At 44.6% G+C, this 18,456-nt stretch overlaps 1 protein-coding gene across 2 annotated transcripts in view; it reads right to left on the bottom strand.

Annotated features, from left to right (window-relative positions):
* Positions 1 to 18,456, bottom strand: part of ARFGAP3 (ARF GTPase activating protein 3) — an 840,898-nt gene that overhangs the window by 142,013 nt on the left and 680,429 nt on the right. For both annotated transcript variants that reach the window (XM_069628227.1, XM_069628226.1), the window contains one exon: positions 17,196 to 17,321. In XM_069628227.1, coding sequence (XP_069484328.1) covers positions 17,196 to 17,321 — 126 coding nt within the window. The remainder of the gene's footprint in view (positions 1 to 17,195; positions 17,322 to 18,456) is intronic.

The following is an 18,456-nucleotide window of genomic DNA, read 5'->3' as shown; positions in this document are numbered from 1 at the left end:
GATAAGATTGTGAACTGTGGATAAGGCAAGTGTGAACCCGACGGAGGGATGCACAAGGGAAAGCTAGGATGAGGAAAACCTTGCTTTTTGATGAAAACGAGCAATGCATGAACTGTGTTAAATTACATGAACTATGTTAAAGAAAGGCTGTAGTGAACCCGATGGAGGGAGGCCCAAACTGCGAGAAGGATCCAAGCCTGACAGAGGGAGATCCTAGGAGAAAAGGCAAAGAGGATCCGAGCCCAGCAGAGGGAGATCCTAGGGGCGAGAAGCAATCGGCCAAGGTGCAAGATCACAGAGAGTACTTTTGTTTATTTGATTATTTTGTATCACGAGTCACCCGTGAACATTGCGTCGACAAGAGTAAACCCGGTCGAGGGTTGTCCACAGTGGGGAATCGTTTAAAAGGGCTGTAGTGAACCAGACGGAGGGAGGCCCAAGTTGCAGGAAGGATGAGAGCCCGGCAGAGGGAGGTCCAAGGGGCGAAGAGTCATCACCCAAGGTATGAGAAGTAACTTTTTACTCATCGTTCTAAGGCAAGAGACTTTTGCAAGAAGGAGACTTAGCCTCTGAAAGTTTCTGATATTGTTGAACTGAACGGTGAACCTCGTGCTGACGAGGCCAAGGAGTGTGCTGTGCTCGAGAGACCCGCCTTGTCCCAGGCTTCAAACGTGGGAAGGGCGACCTAGCGTTACCATCCTGAATTTCATTTTTGTGAACACTTATTTTCTGGTGAACATTATCCTCACTCTATCATTTAGTAGTAAGGATTGGCAATCTTTTTTTTAATTTTTTTTTTTTAAGTATAGGGCCTTTTTAATTTGACAAGACGCCATTAGGACTGCCTTATTATTTGATGTTTGTAGCTTGCTCCCATCTTAGATTTAGGTGTAGATTAGGCGTTTAGCTCACCCATTATAAAGTTCAATAAACACCCTTGAACTGTGATCACTAGTGTCTGTCTTTACTGTTGCCACCATGAGTTGCTTATAATACCCAGCATGAGGAGAACGCTCTGCACCAGCTCCTGTCATGGCACCCATGGGCACCATAGCGCTTGAAGGGCCATCCACCAGAACCTGATCCAAGTTCCAACCATTTTCCCAGCCCACAGATGCAGAGAAATAGTAGTACTATCAGCAAAAAGGAAACAAGTTGTTTGGATGAGGATATGGTTTACGATAACTCTTGAGGGGGGAGGGGATACCTTATCCTTCAGAAAGAAAACTACCAAAGGTAATTAACTGGTTCATCAAATAGATGCCCCCCCCCCAGATTTCTGATCTATTGAACTTCCAAAGCAGTGCAAAAAGGGCACCATTATGCTGTGGGCCAACATGAAATATAAATGGGGCACATGAGACTGCTTGAAGTCCAGGATCTTCATTAACATAACTATATGTTTGGGGAACAAAAATACTTTTATACCAAATGAAGAAAAATGGAAATCAATGTTTGATTCGATCGATAGTCAATGTATATTTGTTTGTTTGAGGCTTTCCAATTAGCTTGATATACAGGTAGAGGGATTTGATGAAACAGCAAGACTGGTTTTAATTTCCTATGCTGCCAACATTGGTAAAATAATTCACAACCGCATTAAATCCTGCATGCACCTAGTTGATCCAATAAGTCTTTATCAGTTAGCAAGGCTTAATGAACGCTGAAGCATAAGCTTAACTGCATTAGAGGCAAGGTGAAGCCTAAAAGTTAGGTTTTTAGGTGACTTTCTTACCATGCCTCTTGAAAAAGACGCTTGCCAGTGTTTCTCTTCTTGTTACAGATCTAAAGCAAGGTCAGATCGTCAGCCTGAACAGCACAAAAAAAAAAAAAAAAAAGACCGATATCGCCCACATCAGCAACCCTCCAGTGCTAATGAGAGACTCATGTGAGGAAGAGCCAGCGCAGAGCCACCCCGGAGAACAGGGAGGAGAGAGGGGCTGCAGAGGAAAGCCAAGAGAATATGTAGCAAACACGAGACAACGCAGTCCTGTCAGTACGCATCAGTGAGTGTCCTTTCATACATCCACTAAACCACTGGGGACAATCCCAGAGACTTACCAACATAGCCCAGGAGACGGCTTCCCGAAACACAAACTATTGCATTGAATTTGACACGCTGCCAGTACACAGCAAACACGTGGAACGAGCGGGAGGGGCTTAAGTCCCTTTTCAAAGCTTTCCTGTACACATGCACATCCCTGGGTGGGGAGAGGAGCTCAGATTGGGTAGGGAAAGAGGCCCAAACCCTAGGAAGGGAGGGATATTTAAAGGAAAACAGGAAGCAATAAGCTGTGGGTGTACCAGGTGAGGTCAGTGGCTGAGTTGGGAATGACCAAGAGACCAACAGGAAGGAAGAAGCGTCGGTTTGTGGAGGAGATTGTTGGAGAAGGTAAGGTGTTGGTTTAAAAGAGTGATAGTGGTTCTGCAGTGTGCTTGTATGTTAAACAAGTGAGTAGAAAAAGAGGTGTAAATGTGAGAACGCTGGTACAGAGTGGTTGAGTAGGGGTGTGGGAGGAGCGTACCAGTAACCAGAGGAGATGAGTGGTCAAGTGGATTGGGAGGAGCTGGTGTATTGCTCGCCCAGAGTGCACAGACAGTCATTAATCACCAGTGCAATTACGGAGCCAATACTTTAAACGCAGGTAGACGCAATAACTTGCAACCACACACACTCTTAGAAAATAATGAGCATTTATACGGCTATTTATTCAAAGCTTGGAAGCAACAAGTGATAACAGAAATAAATCACAGAAGAAACAGAGTTCAAAAGAAAATACATCACCGTGAGCGTAACTGGATCCCTCATCTCGCTAGAAGTGGCTGGAAGACCCCAATGACAGCCAGGCCGAGAGCACAACAGCCCACAGGTATGCCGGACGAAAGCGTCCTCCCTCGGGCTGAGGTCTCACCTGACCACTAAGGGGTTCCGCATATATGCACTCCTCAAAAAGGGGTGGCAATTTCTCAAACCTTCTGGCAACGCACTTGCGCATGGATGAGCAGCCGTTGGTTGCCAGCTGGGTCAACTGACAGTAACCTCAAGGAGCAAAGTGCTTCCCTCCTCTAAAAACAAGCACCACGGAAAACAGTCCCGTAACTCATAACAAGACATAACTAAGCTAGCTTTCCCAGCAGCAATGTCCTTGGCTGCATACCAGGTTTGTAAAGCATGTTTTCTTCAGCATCGTGAATCTAGCCCTCAGCAAAATGAGCACAGCTTTTCACTGCGGCATGAAGTAAATATCCATCATGGCTCCGAGTGCTCCCAGAATACAATGCGCACCAGCGCCATGATTTAGCTCAAGCATAACAATTCCACCCTTGGATATTTATCTTCCATAGCCCAGTTACAGAGGAGCCGGTCTCGGAAACCGATGAAATATTAACACTAAGTTGGGAATGCATTGAATACAACAACAAGCTATTATGATAGCTAATATAATGCAAATACAAGCAAAAGCATAACGCAGTGTACCCCCAACATCAGGAATCCATGAAAATAACCAATCCCACCAATTCCCAGTATGATCTTGGGACACTTGAGAAATGAGATCCCTCAAACCTCGAATATGACTTTCAATGGATCGTGAATGGTCACTTAGATTGAAACAACACATACCTTCAACTGCGTTACAACCTAAATTATGCTTTAGCAATAGATAATCAACACCAGCTCTGTTTTGCAAAGTTGCTTTTCTAATTAATTTGCTATCAAGGAGTAACTCTTCTAATGCTTGAGAAGTATGATTAAGTACTTTGACTACTAAACATGCTAATTTGATCAAAGATTTGTAACCCCAGCAGCTAAACCCCAAACTCCGACTAATGAAAGGGTTAATGCTAGAACCTCAGCTTCTGATAGCAAATGCACATGTGAATCACAATCGGGGGATAGACCCACAGACTCAAAAGTTGACCTTTTGCCTCGAGATATCGCTGGGTGTAAAGGGAACATCATTAGTCCTAATCGAGTTAAGGCACGTGGACCTCCGGAAATGTTAGCTGGAATATAAGTGTATGTGATGTTGCCACATGAAAAGAGCCATCCTGTTGGAAGTTTCACATGATTCAGGTGACTGGCAGCTATCACTGTATGATTACAAGACATAGTGTTATTCACGCTGGTACATGTGCGTGGAACTCGCGAACACAATTGTTGCTCGAACACAGTGTGATTTTGCTGTTTGGTTAAATTGAGCTGTTGGCATTTGCCAATTTCTTTTGCATTACATGTCATAAGGTAACACATCGCCTTGGGTTATATTATAGGTTATAATACGTGTCAAATTTCTCCATTTGCGATCTGTTTCCTGGCAAAACCTGCAGTACTCAGACGGAAAAAGATTGCCTGATATCGGAATCTTGAACCAAAGAATCATTGTGCATGACACCGAAAATATGCTTTAGAACCGTAACTGGCGTCAGCACTGCTACTAAGCACGTAGTCAATAAGGCTTCAGCATTGGGCACATCAGTAAGGCAAAAGTGCGTAATGTTGAGCACCTGTTGTGCTAGGTATATCCACATATTCTCTGTTTGGGTGATTATGGGAGAATGTTTACGCCGTCCTGAAGATGCCTCTCGCATGACTGGCATCAAAGTTGTTTTCACTTGCGCCCGACGTGTTTGCCGCATTTCACAAATCCATGTCTTCGGTCTGGCTGGCTTTTCGGCATCGGCATAAGGCTGCTTTTGGACATCATTACTCATATTTATTAGTTTCCCCTTGATCGCTGGCACAGATGTGACATTTTTCGTTGGTAGCAGCATGCCGTTTAACTCTCCCAAACTGAGTCCATTTAGTCCCACAATTACACCAGCCAGACACAGGATCTACAAGGCAAACCCAGAAAAGAGATATCAGTGTTGTACATCACACTCTCAGGTAACATTTGTCTGCGGGCACATATTGCCATTTCTTTCTACCGCGCTCCATTACTAAAACTACTTGGTCTTTGCCTGATGCAATGACATCTGCGGGCACTGGTGGGCCACTTGGCCTTTCCACCCACACTCTTCGCTTCCGGTACCATACTGTCCGAAGAGCCAAAACCACGATCCCCACGGGTAGTTAACACTGTAGGAGGCTCTCCCTTCTTAATCATGGACAACTTAACAGGAATGATAATCAATTGGACCACCCTATCACCCTTGTGGATCGGTAACAATTGGTCCCCACTATTCATCAGGATGACTTTGATCTCGCCTTGGTAATCGGCATCAATTACCCCTCCCAACACTTGAACTCCCTTCAATGCTAGGCCAGATCTAGGGGCAATCCATCCCATATGCTCTGGGGGAATTTGTACTCCAATCCCTGTTTCCATTACAACAATCCCTCTTGGATCTAATCTGATTTCCTCATGGGAATGCAAGTCTACCCCTGCTGACTCTGGAGTCGCCCGATAGGGAGCTAAAGAACCCAGGGTAATTTCCCAGTACAATAGGGTTTCTCTGACTGAATTGGGTTGAATCTGTAAAGCAGGAGTCATTAGCCGCATCAAAGGAGTTTCATGCTCATTCACAGGCCTATTGTTTAGCACTTGCACCGCATCAAACACACGATCACGCCAGCCTGCCAAATTGCCATCTCCAGATTTGCGCAGCTGTCCTTTCAACAACCCATTCATTCATTCAATCAGCCCTGAAGCGGCAGGGTATTAAGGCACATGGTAGAGACACTCAATGCTCTTTTCCTGACAATATTCCTGTATTAATTTGCCTTTGAAGTGTGACCCATTGTCACTTTGAATCTGCAAAGGCACTTCGTAATGCAATATGATCTGATCTAACAACCTAATGGTGTTCAGTTGTGTGGCCCGCTTGCACGGCAAAACCATCATATATCCTGAGTATGTATCCACAATAGTGCATGCATACTGACAACCTTTACTGATTGGTAGGGGACCGATATAATCAATCTTCCAAATTTGACCTGGTAGTTTTCCTCTTCGCAATGTACCCCGAACAATCTGAGGGATAGGCCTATGCTGTTGGTGTTGGTGTTGGCACACTGGACATTGCAAAATGATAGTTTTCACTACCTCTAAAGGAATACTGATTCCTCGAGCTTGTGCCCACCTGATAGTAGCCTCTTCTCCAAGTTGCCCACATTTCTGGTGAGCCTACTTGGCCAAACCCTCCAAATCGTCTTCCTGAGCCTCCGCATCCACAGATGAAATCTTGGTGTGTTCATCTGCAACATAATTAAACCAACGTTCTAATGAGTCTGTGGCACAATGCGCGTCCACATGATACACAGTGACTTCACTTTGTGATAACATTTCTGCAATATCTTGCCACAGTTCCTTTCCCCACAACTTTTTTGAATGAATCTTCCACCCATTCTTTTGCCAGGTTGGCAACCACACTGCCAACCCATTCGCCACTGACCATGAATCCATGTACACATGACATCGACCAGGGGTCTCTTGTTTCAATGCCTGGTAAAGTGCGTAAAGCTCTGCAAACTGACTGCTCTTCCCTTTCCCTGACGTTGTCAAAATCTTTTTAGTCTTGGGATTGTACAACACTGCTTTCCAGTATCGCTCAGTTCCCACATATCGGGCTGAGCCATCCGTGAACCAGGCATGCTCTGTCTGCTCCACGGTCAAATCGCCGTAAGGTAGTCCCCATTTCACGGGAGACTCGCGTTTTTTCAGGCACTTCCGGTGGTATGTAATCTGAGGGCGGTATGTTGGCTACTTGCTCATGTAATTTCGCAACTCCACCCTTCCCTGATTTGGCTCTGTCTTGAATGTACCCTTTCCATTTAATTATGCTGGCTTCTTGAGCATGCCCTATTCTATGTGTTTTAGGAGAGCTCAGTACCCATTGCATAATTGGTATTTCTGGCCTCATCAATACATCATGGCCCACCGTCATCTGCTCGGTATCAACAAGGGCCCAATAATATGCTAGCAACTGCTTCTCAAACGGAGTGTATGAGTTACCAGCATCGGGTAACTTACGACTCCAGAACCCCAATGGCACACGTTTCCTGTCCTGTTTCTGCCACTCACTCCAGTTAGCATAATTGTCTTGTACAGGCACATTCAATTCCACTTCGCCTTCCTTCAATGGCCATAAATCAAGCACCTGCTGCACAGTGTCTTTCGCCAAATCAAATGCTTTCTGCTACTCTTCCCCCCCACTGAAACTCATACTTCTTTTGTGTCACTTTGTAGAGGGGGGCCAATATCTGCCCTAAATGGGGAATGTGCTGTCTCCAGAACCCAAAACAGCCCTATAAACTGCTGAGCTTGCTTTTTGTTCATTGGAGTGGTGAATTCAAGTATTTTCTGTCGGGCCTTCGGCACCATTTCTCGATGCCCATTATGCCACTGTATCCCTAGGAATATCACTGTTTCAGCTGGGGCTTGAATTTTATTCGGGTTAATCTCCCACCCTTCCTTCTTCAATCCTTCCATAATGACATCTAACTGGTTTTGCAGACTGTGCTCATCCTTGCCCTGAACCAAAATATCATCAATGTAGTGCGAGATTTGTATGTCAGGTTTACACGGTATCTTGTCTAAGTGCTCTGCCACCAGCCGGTGACAGATAGTCCGGCTATGTATGTACCCCATAGGTAATCTTGTAAAGGTGTAATGATGCCCGCTCCAAGAAAATGCAAACTGCTCTTGACACTTCAGCAATTGGCACAGAGAAAAATGCAATGGCTAAATCTACCACTGCATACCAAGTCCCCTCAAACTTTTGGACATTCTCAATCAAGGTAATGGCATCTGGGACCGCAGGCACTAAGGGAGGAGTGTGTTCATTCAACTCACGGTAATCCACTGTCCTCCTCCAAGACCCATCCCCCTTTTTAATAGGCCAGGGAGGATTGTTCCATGCGGTGGTGATAGGGCGTAACAAACCCGCCTCCACATACTCTTTGATGGTGTCTGAAATTTCCTTGTGCCCCCCAGGAATGTGGTATTGCTTCATTGCTACCCACTTGGTTGCCACAGGCACTTGCACTGGGGGCATCTTCAATTTGCCTACGGTAATGGGTGTGCAGGTCAATGCACTCACCCCAAACTGGTACGTTTTACCTCCAAGTCCCAAAGGCAACCCTTCCAAAATGTCAAAGCCAATTATATACTCGGGTATCGGGACAAACAACACTTGGTATTTCTGCCTATTCAAATTGCCTATTTTCATCTCCACTTTCGTTTGTACTGCGGGGGTCTTCCACCCCCCCTTACCCCCGAGACCTGTAATAGTAAATTGTCTGCATTTGAATCGTGCTGGATTGCCATGAATCTGAGAGGCCTCCGCCCCGGTGTCCATCAATGCTCGCACCCCTTGCGTATTTCCTGGCCCCCAAAAAATCTTAACATTTACATGGGGCCGCCTATCAACTTTTATGCGAGCAGGCGCTGCCGGAGCTTGGCCGTAGCCCTAGTCAAATTTCGAATGAGTGTGACTTGACTCTGCCTCTAGCATTGCACTCACCACCTTCCTCAAATCAACGTATGTTGGCTGGTACGGGGAAGGTGTCCCCATAGACCCTTCTTGTTCTTCCTCAGGAGAAGCGGAAGGTGAGGTGTCCCCCTGTGGCTTGGTTACTACCTGTTTCTTAACCTGTTTATAGCGCTCTTTGGCTGCAAGTCCTCTTTTTTTGTATAATTCATACATTACGCTAGTTTCAATGCCATCAATTTTTTCTCCTGGCACACCATCTTTTAACAAAGCCAGAAACATGTCCTTTCTGGACACTCGGGAGTCTCTACTATCTTGCCTCCTGCCTTCAGTTCTTCTCTCACTACGCCTCTCTCTCCCGTGGCTTGTCATCACTCTTGTCCCACTCCCCTAAATATGCCAGTTGCCGAATGGCATCCACTACCTCATCAGTGGGTTTGCCCGTCATACCTACGAGAAAACTCATAACAACACTTTTGTATGCGAGTGGTGCAGTTCTGATCACCATGTTTCTAGTTGAAACAGAGTGGCACGGCCCCCATGCGTCCTGGAGCATCTACGTGAATTGCCTCTTTCATAGCAAGCTCTCTGACCTTTTGAATTGCCTCTTTCAAAGTATACCACTTTGTTTCCTCACTAGGCCAGTCTGTGGTAATGGGGTATTTACGGTTACATGCTTGGGCTGCTAGGTGCAACAAAGACACCTGTGAATCGTGACCACTCTCATCAGGGGCGGCCCTGCCCTTAAGACCTCCTGTACATTGGTGTCAGTTGACAAGGGTAGAAAACGCAGTGAGTCCGTTAAATCTACCAACAACCCTGCAGCGCCCCCATCTAGCAACCTCACCATCCATGTCAATAAAGGTTCCCCTGATGTTTGCCTCAAACGGGTAATAATTTTCCCAACCTCCTGCTGGGTGTAATCTTCCAGCGTGGTTAAATCCACAACTGCGCCTGCAGGATTCTGCGGGTGGGGCCCGGCTCTCCGTCTTCTAACTGGCTTAGCAGCCACTGTCTTCTGCTTAATTTCCATTTTGGGGTCTGACTCATTTGCGGAACTACTCTCTGGACTGGTTGAGTCAAAAATATCACCATCCCAATTATCCGGGTCCCAGTCCACACCAGTGGTAGCGATTTCAGCTACAACCTTTCTTTGGTTGAACCCTCCCAGTCTTTTCCTATACTTATACCGGGCTACTCTGACTGCTGCCCTCTCGGCCACAGCCTGGTATGTGTCAGCCTTATCTTTAAAAAGTTTCATTTGAATCTGCTGCATTAACGCAGTCTGCCTTTCTGCAGCCAGCTCTCTTTCCAATCGCAAAATCTCATTTTTCATTTCAAAATTCCTTTGATGTATTTTCCTATAGGCATGCAAGAGAACCCAACCTCGCCTACCTAGTGCAGCGCATTCTCTGCCCCATTCGACTGGAACTTGTTGTAAGCACAACATTACATCAGACGGATCAGCATCTCCCAATCCCTGATTGCATGTTTCGCTTAGCCCCGCACCGCATGCCCACACTTGGGCCAATTTATCATATGGGCTCTTAGTCCAGCCTGGAATGATAACATCAGAACATTCACCGCTAGCGGGAACGCTCTTTTTCCTGAACAAACTATTAATTACTGCAAAATGGTACAAAACCTCTTTATATCTATATTTTTTTTCTTTCTACACTGCAATCACTCACGCAAGCACGCACACACCAGCAAAGAAAAAAAACAGCTTAACACAGTTCAACACTCACTCCCAAATTACTTTCGCTTGCAAGGTAAACAAAGCCCATCTACGTTCAAACAGATTCTTTAGTATTTGGAACAATTCATCACAAATACCCTGCTCACAGCGCCAAAATATATTGCTCGCCCAGAGTGCACGGACAGTCATTAATCACCAATGCAATTGGAGCCAATACTTTAAACACAGGTAGACGGAATAACTTGCAACCACACACTCTTAGAAAATAATGAGCACTTATACGGCTATTTATTCAAAGCTTGGAAGCAACAAGTGATAACATAGAAATAAATCACAGAAGAAACAGAGTTCAAAAGAAAATACATCATCGTGGGCGTAACTGGATCCCTCATCTCGTCAGAAGCGGCTGGAAGACCCCAATGACAGCCAGGCCGAGAGCACAACAGCCCACAAGTATGCCGGACGAAAGCGTCCTCCCTCTGGCTGAGGTCTCACCTGACCGCTAAGGGGTTCTGCATATATGCACTCCTCAAAAAGGGGTGGCAATTTCTCGAACCTTCTGGCAACGCACTTGCGCATTGAGGAGCAACCGTTGGTTGCCAGCTGGGTCAACTGACAGTAACCTCAAGGAGCAAAGTGCTTCCCTCCTCTAAAAACAAGCACCACGGAAAACAGTCCCGTAACTCATAACAAGACATAACAAAGCTAGCTTTCCCAGCAGAAATGTCCTTGACTGCATACCAGGTTTGGAAAGCATGTTTTCTTCAGCATTGTGAATCTAGCTCTCAGCAAAATGAGTACAGCTTTTCACTACGGCATGACGTAAATATCCATCATGGCTCTGAGTGCTCCCAGAATACACTGCACACCAGCGCCATGTTTTAGCTCAAGCATAACAGCTGGTACATCAAAGGGTGGAGGCGAGATGGGAAACATTGAAGGAACTCCCATTTGGTAGGAGAAGTCAGTTAATTGGAGTGGTAAAAAGTAGTCGAGAAGTGAGTGGGCATGGCTGATCTAGCCTGAATACACGACTAAGTGCAAGGCACTATCCAAGCGCTTTAGAACTCCAAGCTATTGCTAGAGTAGGGACACTTAAGAAGTCTAAGAGTGAGTTTAGATAACCTTCTTTTAGGGACATCATCTATACAAGAAAATGTTGTAGAAAGTGTTGGTTACCAATCTCTAGAATTAACTGTGGTTATAGACACTTGGGTTTGGGATGAAGAGGGAGAGAAAGATATGGCCCTAGGGCCCTCAATTGAAAATAAACACTTAACTGTCCTCAAGACTAGTTTTTTGCACCATCTGTGAGACTATATAGAAGATCTGAACTTTGACGTAGGCCAGAACCATTCACTTTTGTGTTTCCAGATTAGGGCTAGCCAGGGGTCTTAGAAGAAAAGGGGTTGGAATTTGGTCAACCACTGTTTTGGAGCTTTTGTGTTTAGAGCAGGGTGCTGTGAGGGGTCAGTAATACGAGGCAGACCACTGCTTGTAGTTTTCTCAGAATTTGACATTTAATTTAAAATAAGTTTGCAAATAAAGGCTTTCTTGCCCTACTCTATCAGGGAATTTCCTACCTATTCTAAAGCCTAAGGAAACAACCCTAAGAGGGGTAAACTGGCACTCACTCTAAACGACCAACATTCAAATAAAATAAAGCAACACAAGATAAGAGAAAATAATTAAACAATATTTGGATGACCTTCACCTGTCCTAGGTAGATCCTTTCCCTAGGGTCTAAAGTCAGTTTCACAATGTTCAAAGGAAAAATGTCTAACTAGTTCTTCAGTTCCAAATCAAAACAAAAGTCCAAACAAGAGAGGCTGTCCTCCCTTCCCAGCTCAAAGTGAAGTGGGGTTTTCAAGTGCAGACAAAAGCAGTGAGCTATCTGGGCGTAGAGATCACAAAAAACATGGCTAATCTGTTAGTTGCAAATTATAAGCCCCTGTGGAGTGCCATTAAAGCGGATTTAGAGAGAGGGTCTCAACTAACACTCTCCTGGGCTGCAAGGCCTCCATTAAAATGAGCGTATTCCCTAGTTTCATATTTCTCTCCCAGTCTCTCCAGGTGGTGGTTGCTGAGGCATTTCTAGCAGAGGTCAAGTGCTCTCTTCTGGCTTATCTATGGGCAGGCTCGAAGCCCAGGGTTCCATATAAGACTATGATTCTGACAAAAGATAGAGGGAGAATGGGATTCCCTGATCTCTTCGACTACTACAGGGCCTCACAGTTCTGCATTCTCACGGATCACCTGAAAATTCAGAGAAGCAGTGGGTCACCCTAGAAAATGCGCTCTTTGCACCCGTCACCTTCGGCGAGTGGCTATGGGTCCCGAGTCGTACCATGCCTAGGAAGATTCGGGAACACCCAGTCTTGGCGGTATTGTGGCATCCCACCCACACTATGAAGGGAGTCACATCATAGCCATCCCCCCCTGAGTAGCATACAGGCCCCCCTTACGGGACCAGCTGAGCAAGGTACTCCGCTTCCAACCCCTATACGAGGGAGGCCTAGTTAGTGCCAGACAGTTGACAAGTGAAGGGTCATATATTGCAAAAGAGGAGTTAGTGGAAGCACTACAGGGCATCACAATAGCTTCCCCTACTCTAGCTACAATTGAGAAGTCTTTTGAAAGACCCACGTTGGGGAGATTCTCTCTGACACCCTCTGACGACATTCGACGCGTCCTGAGTGAGTGCCGAGGCTCCAGGGGGTTGGTTGCTCAATTATACATTGCGCTACTCACCAGGGGTCATTTAGCACATCCCTCCTCTGAAACTAAATGGGACGCAGAGTTAGAGCTACAAAATCAACCAGACACAAGGAGGGTTATACATAGGGCAGTATGGAGCACCTCGATTTGCATGCAATATAAAATGCATAGTGGGAGATTGATGAGATGGCACTATACCCCACACCAGCTGTCAAAAATGTGTCCAGGGACACCCCCGCTCAACTGGAGGGAATGCGGTGAGATATGTGATTACTGGCATCAGTGGTGGCGATGTGCAAAGGCCCAGACATATTGGAAGGAGGTTGTGGGGTGGATTCAAGCAATAGACGGCATCAATAGGACGCTATCCCTGCTACTTGTTTTGTTTGGCACCGAACCTGACGGTGATGATTCATATGTAATCCTTTCACACATGCCCAGAAACCTATTGCTTGCAGCTAGAGTCTGCCTAACAATCAAATGGCAATGCAGCACTTGAACGACAAAAGGTGAATGGCTCACGAAAGCACACTTCATCTATCAGATGGAGTCTCACTACCACCTTATTAGAATCCCATTCTCACATAGACCTGGTCTATTTGCCCTTTATGGATTATTACACAGCATATAGGGAAGCAATGAAGGGGGCTGAGCCATACTGACCAGAGAAGCACTCACTACCATCATCTAAGGACCCGATCTTCTGCAGCGTTGCACTCAGCTGGGGCCTTAACAATTGTTGCATAGATATTCTCTGACACAGAGAAAGGCTATATGCAAATGTGGAAATGTAGCGTGAACTGAACTGAAAAGGATAATGGAACGTCTTGAGTCGTTTCTTTCGATGAATACTGAGAGGGAGAAGGGTTACAGGGAGGGGACACATTAATGTTGTTATCCAGAAAACAGCAGGGTTGGCCCCTGTGAGTGGCGAATCCTGGGAGACCATTCAACTATGATTCTTTAGAAACTAGTTCAGGATATTGGGGGTTGTACAACACCTCCAGGTTGTTGCCACTGAGTTACCCGTCACTGTGAATTTAACATGTGTATGGTGTTATTAAACCCGCTGTAAAATCCATACAATTACGTAAAAAATGTAAATAAAAGTTCAAACAAGAATCCACTGGTAACAATCCTCTGGTTTCAGTTGAAAAGATCTCCTTCCAATTCCGGCAAAGAAAACAGCACCAATGGTAATCCTGGATGTTCTCTTTCCAAGATTTGCCACAGTTCAAAGAATAGACCTAGAACTACAAGTTTAAAATTGATTCGGACATCTGCAGTACATTTGGTATATTTGTCAGGATGTTTCTCTGTGGGTTGTTGCTTCCATGCCAGCAACCCTTCAACTACAATTACTATGAGAACAGCCACTCTTGCCCCCACAGTATGCCACATCTTCGTACCACTTCACTGTAACATCCTCTGACAATTCTATACACCACCACAGTTTAGATAGTCCTACTTCTACTTTGTACTGCAGTATTATTTAGGCACATATGGACAAAACACTTCAACATCTACAGGTATGCAGGGCAATCTTCCTTTCTAGGTTTCAAGAAAAGGGCAGCCTCTTTGCCTCTTCCGTCCGTCTCACGGCAATGAGTATAACCTGTCTGTTCCAAGATAGACTTCCTCTTGGCTTCAACAGTCTTCAACATTACAGGTTACTTCCATAATATTCTTTACAAGCACCCCAATCTCTCTTCAGCTTTACTCCCCCTCTGTTCCAGCCACTATCCCGAAGCTGTAGTGCCACTCTTCCAGCTTCAGGTAGCAATTCCACTCTTGTATCCGGGAACACTAGACCGTTAGCAGCTTCCCAGATTAGGTGGATGGCTTTCAACAGGACTTGTTTTACTATTGAAAGGGTTTGCCTCTTGGCTTGGGTAATGCGTGTTCTCTTCGTTGGTATAGCAACTTAATGAAATAAAGAAGGACAATTCAGGATACTACAAGGTTCAGTCTTCAAAGGGAAAATAATTAAGCACACGCGACACTTCAAGATAGATTTTTAACCTTAAAGGGTTGCAAGTAATCGTATTCCTGTAAAGTATCACGAAGATGATTTCAGACTTCTGTTGGGAAATACCATTGGCCACACGCGACCTTCCTTTGATGCTGTATTCACTTTTAACTCTGGTAGAAAGTCAATGTAACTTTCAGAATGGTTTTAACAAGCGTTCCCTTTTCAATTAAGGACACACGACCACTCCGGTAACAATATAAATGTTCAACAATGGAGATAAAGTTTTTTACTGTTCGTTAACACTACAGCTTTCACAATTAGTGTGCATGCTACATTTCCATTGTAAATAATTGATTTCAGAGCAACAAACCACTTTTACTCGCTTTAAAGTATACGCAAGTTACTTTTGAGCTGGATATAGTTACCGGCAAGGCTTACTGAGTGAACCCAACACTGAGCTTCACTCACCGGCTCCAGAACACTGTCGTTGCAGGTTTCTTAAACCGACTTTCTCTATCTCTGCTACTACTGTGGGCTCACTTGGGACCCACACTCTTCTCCAGCACACGTGTCTCCAGTCTGGCCATGCTGCTTGGGGGTCTCCTTTACTCCTCAGTCCCTTAGCTTGCTCTCTTGCTTCTGGCCTCAGCACGATCACGGCTCTGCAATCACAGCCGCTAGGCAAACCTGGGAAAAACTTCTCCGTCAGCAAGTCGTCCTCTGTGCACAAGGGCAATACAGGTTTTGAGTGCACAGAACCCTATCAGAACTTGCAGGAGAAATCTGCTGCTGCCGCGTTCTGGCATCCCTTCTGTGCTCCCACTGTCTCGTGAATTACCAGCCTTGCGCTTCTCCTCTGCTACTACTACCGCCAGCCTTCCAACTCCTGCTCCAGCTCCTTCCTTCTCTCCTTTTCTGCTGGGGACTTTTATGCCTCACAGGTTTGGCAATTGGCTTCAGGTGTGAGACATTGGTCTCAATTGCCTGACTCTTGCAATGGCTGTTAGGCCTAAATTCCTGACTAATACATGTATATGCTTTTTCAGCCCTCTTCCTCCCCGATAGGATTCTGGGACATGGAGTTTGTTTCACCCCAGGTGTTTCTACTTCTTGGTTATTTTAAAGGATGGTTTATTTCCCTTAGTGATTTCAACACAGGGGCTCTGAGTTTTACTTTTCATAAAGGCAGATGGCTTAGAAAGGCAACATTTCTGCCATCCTTTTTAGTAGACCCCTGGAAATGAGAATGACATTTAATTTTAGAAACTAAATGAGTCTTTCTTTTGGTATAATATGCTTTGTTGTTACAACCATAGGGTCCAATAGGTGATTGAGACACATTAAAATGACAATAAGTCATAACCTCTTGGCACAGAGTTAATAGTCTACCTATCTGAGGAAAAATACTGCGTCTCATCCCACGGAATCTCCTTACTATCATGGGCCCTGTCTCCAACCAGGTGATTATCCTGCAGTACACTACCCCCAGAGTCAGGAAGCGTCTGCCTTCCCCTGGCCACCTGGGAGGAGACTTCACACAGAGTTTCAGTGAGGGATCCGCGGGATTCTCCAATGCCCAGAAGAGGACACACAAGACAATCTTTTCCCAGAGAACTACGTTACCCCCATGCCACTTTTGTGTTTTTCCTTCCTGGCCACTTTTCATAAAATACCCCTTGTGTTATAAATATTTTCCATGGCTCCTAGAGGTGTTTGGTCCTACTCTCCATAGAAAGGCGTCTAATCAGTTTAATCAACCAAAAGAGAATCTAGTCACTGTTATCACATCTCGCCAGTGTCACAACACAAGGCACAAAACAAATTCCCTATAACAAGGTATAAATATCCCCTTTGGTGATTTTAATAAATATCTGAAACAGATAAATAATCTTTTAATGCTTGTAAAGCAGAGATCTTGATTGACGGCCCGTGGGGACCATGCAATTTATTCCAGCATGTCATTTACTAGAGATTCTGGAACGTCGGAAGTTAAATTGACATATGACCAAATTTGGACTTGCTGATCTTAACTCGAAGCCACCATCTACTACACCCTGTTTGACAGCACATTTAAGAAAAAGTTAAAGGAGTCATATTGCATAGTCCTCTTGAACAACAGACTTCTTGTGCCCATTTACTAAGGTCAGAACATGTCTGTCTGTACAGAGGTCATTATATTTAGCAGCATAAGCATTTGAAGACTAAAGAATATTATGCATTTAGACACTTGCATTCATGACTTGCAATCTCCAAACTATTGACCCAACGGAATGGGGCGATCTACAGTTCAAATAAAATATTGCATCACTAAATTCCTATTGGGCAATTGTGCATCACGCCCTCAAAATGCCATTTAAATGTAATGTACTGTACCTCGGACGAGACGAACTAAAAAACGAATCCTCCATTTCTTCTGTGTACTTTTTCTTTGGTTTTGCAACTGTGGGCGTTTCCTGTTCAATGGTTTGCATCTCAGAAAGTACTGAATGTGAAATGCCACTGTGTAAAAAATATATAAACAAATTAGTATTGTGGTGAAGTACAATAAATAATTTTCCTTCGAGATATGGACAAAAAAAAAAAAAAGGTTGGCTTTGTAACTGACATTTTTTAAACCACTCTCGGTAGATAGCCTGTGATCAGCAAAATGCAGAGGTACGTTGCCATCACCAAATACAGAATACATGCACTACACCAGTGACAGATTTCAGATATAGAAATGTCTTACAAAGCTCAGGGCCAAATACATTACTTAACCACTTGGTGCATGCGTTCCATTTACTATATAGTTTGGACTAATGGTGCACCATAAATATAAAATTAAAGGTATGACCTAAATCATTGCAAATACTACACAGATTTCTCCACTAGAAACTATTGTTTATCAACAATTAAAATATCCTGGACTATAGATTTCTGCCATTCAAACTTTGATTTATTTGCAAGGCATTCCTCTCATCATAGCCTCTTAGAGCAGAACTTCAAGTCACAAAATCACCAACAGTTTGAGGGAGTACTCAACAAGGGAACAGATTTTCAATTGGTGCAGTGAAGACATGAAACAAGACACAGGCAACAGATCCACATTTGCACTCAAAGCAGGTTTATTTAACATAAAATGTAGGGTGAGTAAGGCCTAACTTGTCCTATTCTAAGGTGGAATTTCCCTACCTAAAGAAAACTAAGGATAGTCTGTGTCAGGATGTCCAAATTAAGTATCTGTGTCCAAAACCTATACTTGCCCTCACAACTAACTGCATACAATGTGTAGCAATGTCACCCTCAAAACAATAGTGTTCAAAAGAAAGTTCAGAGCTCCTTCCAGCTCTTGGTTTAGGATCAGCTTCCCCTTCCCCCAAGTTTAAAATAGTTCGCAGAATATTGGGATACCCTTCCCCAAGTGTTCAAACCTTCCCGCTTTCAAAAATAACAGTTCTGTTTTTTAACTTCAGTTTCTCACACATAAGCTTAACCAAACATACTTTCCTCGACTTTTTCCACATGGGGCACCATCTAGGCGCAGTTGTCGGACCACACGGTCAACCCATTACAGGTCACGCAACCAATACTCCTTCTTACTGCTTCCATAAACACTTAGCCACTGGTTCCATCTGACAATGATGCTTAGTTGATT

The sequence above is a fragment of the Ambystoma mexicanum genome, chromosome 12 (genome assembly GCF_040938575.1).
Source record: "Ambystoma mexicanum isolate Mex_15411 chromosome 12, UKY_AmexF1_1, whole genome shotgun sequence".
NCBI lineage: Eukaryota > Metazoa > Chordata > Amphibia > Caudata > Ambystomatidae > Ambystoma > Ambystoma mexicanum.
This window is presented reverse-complemented; position numbering and strand designations above follow the sequence as displayed.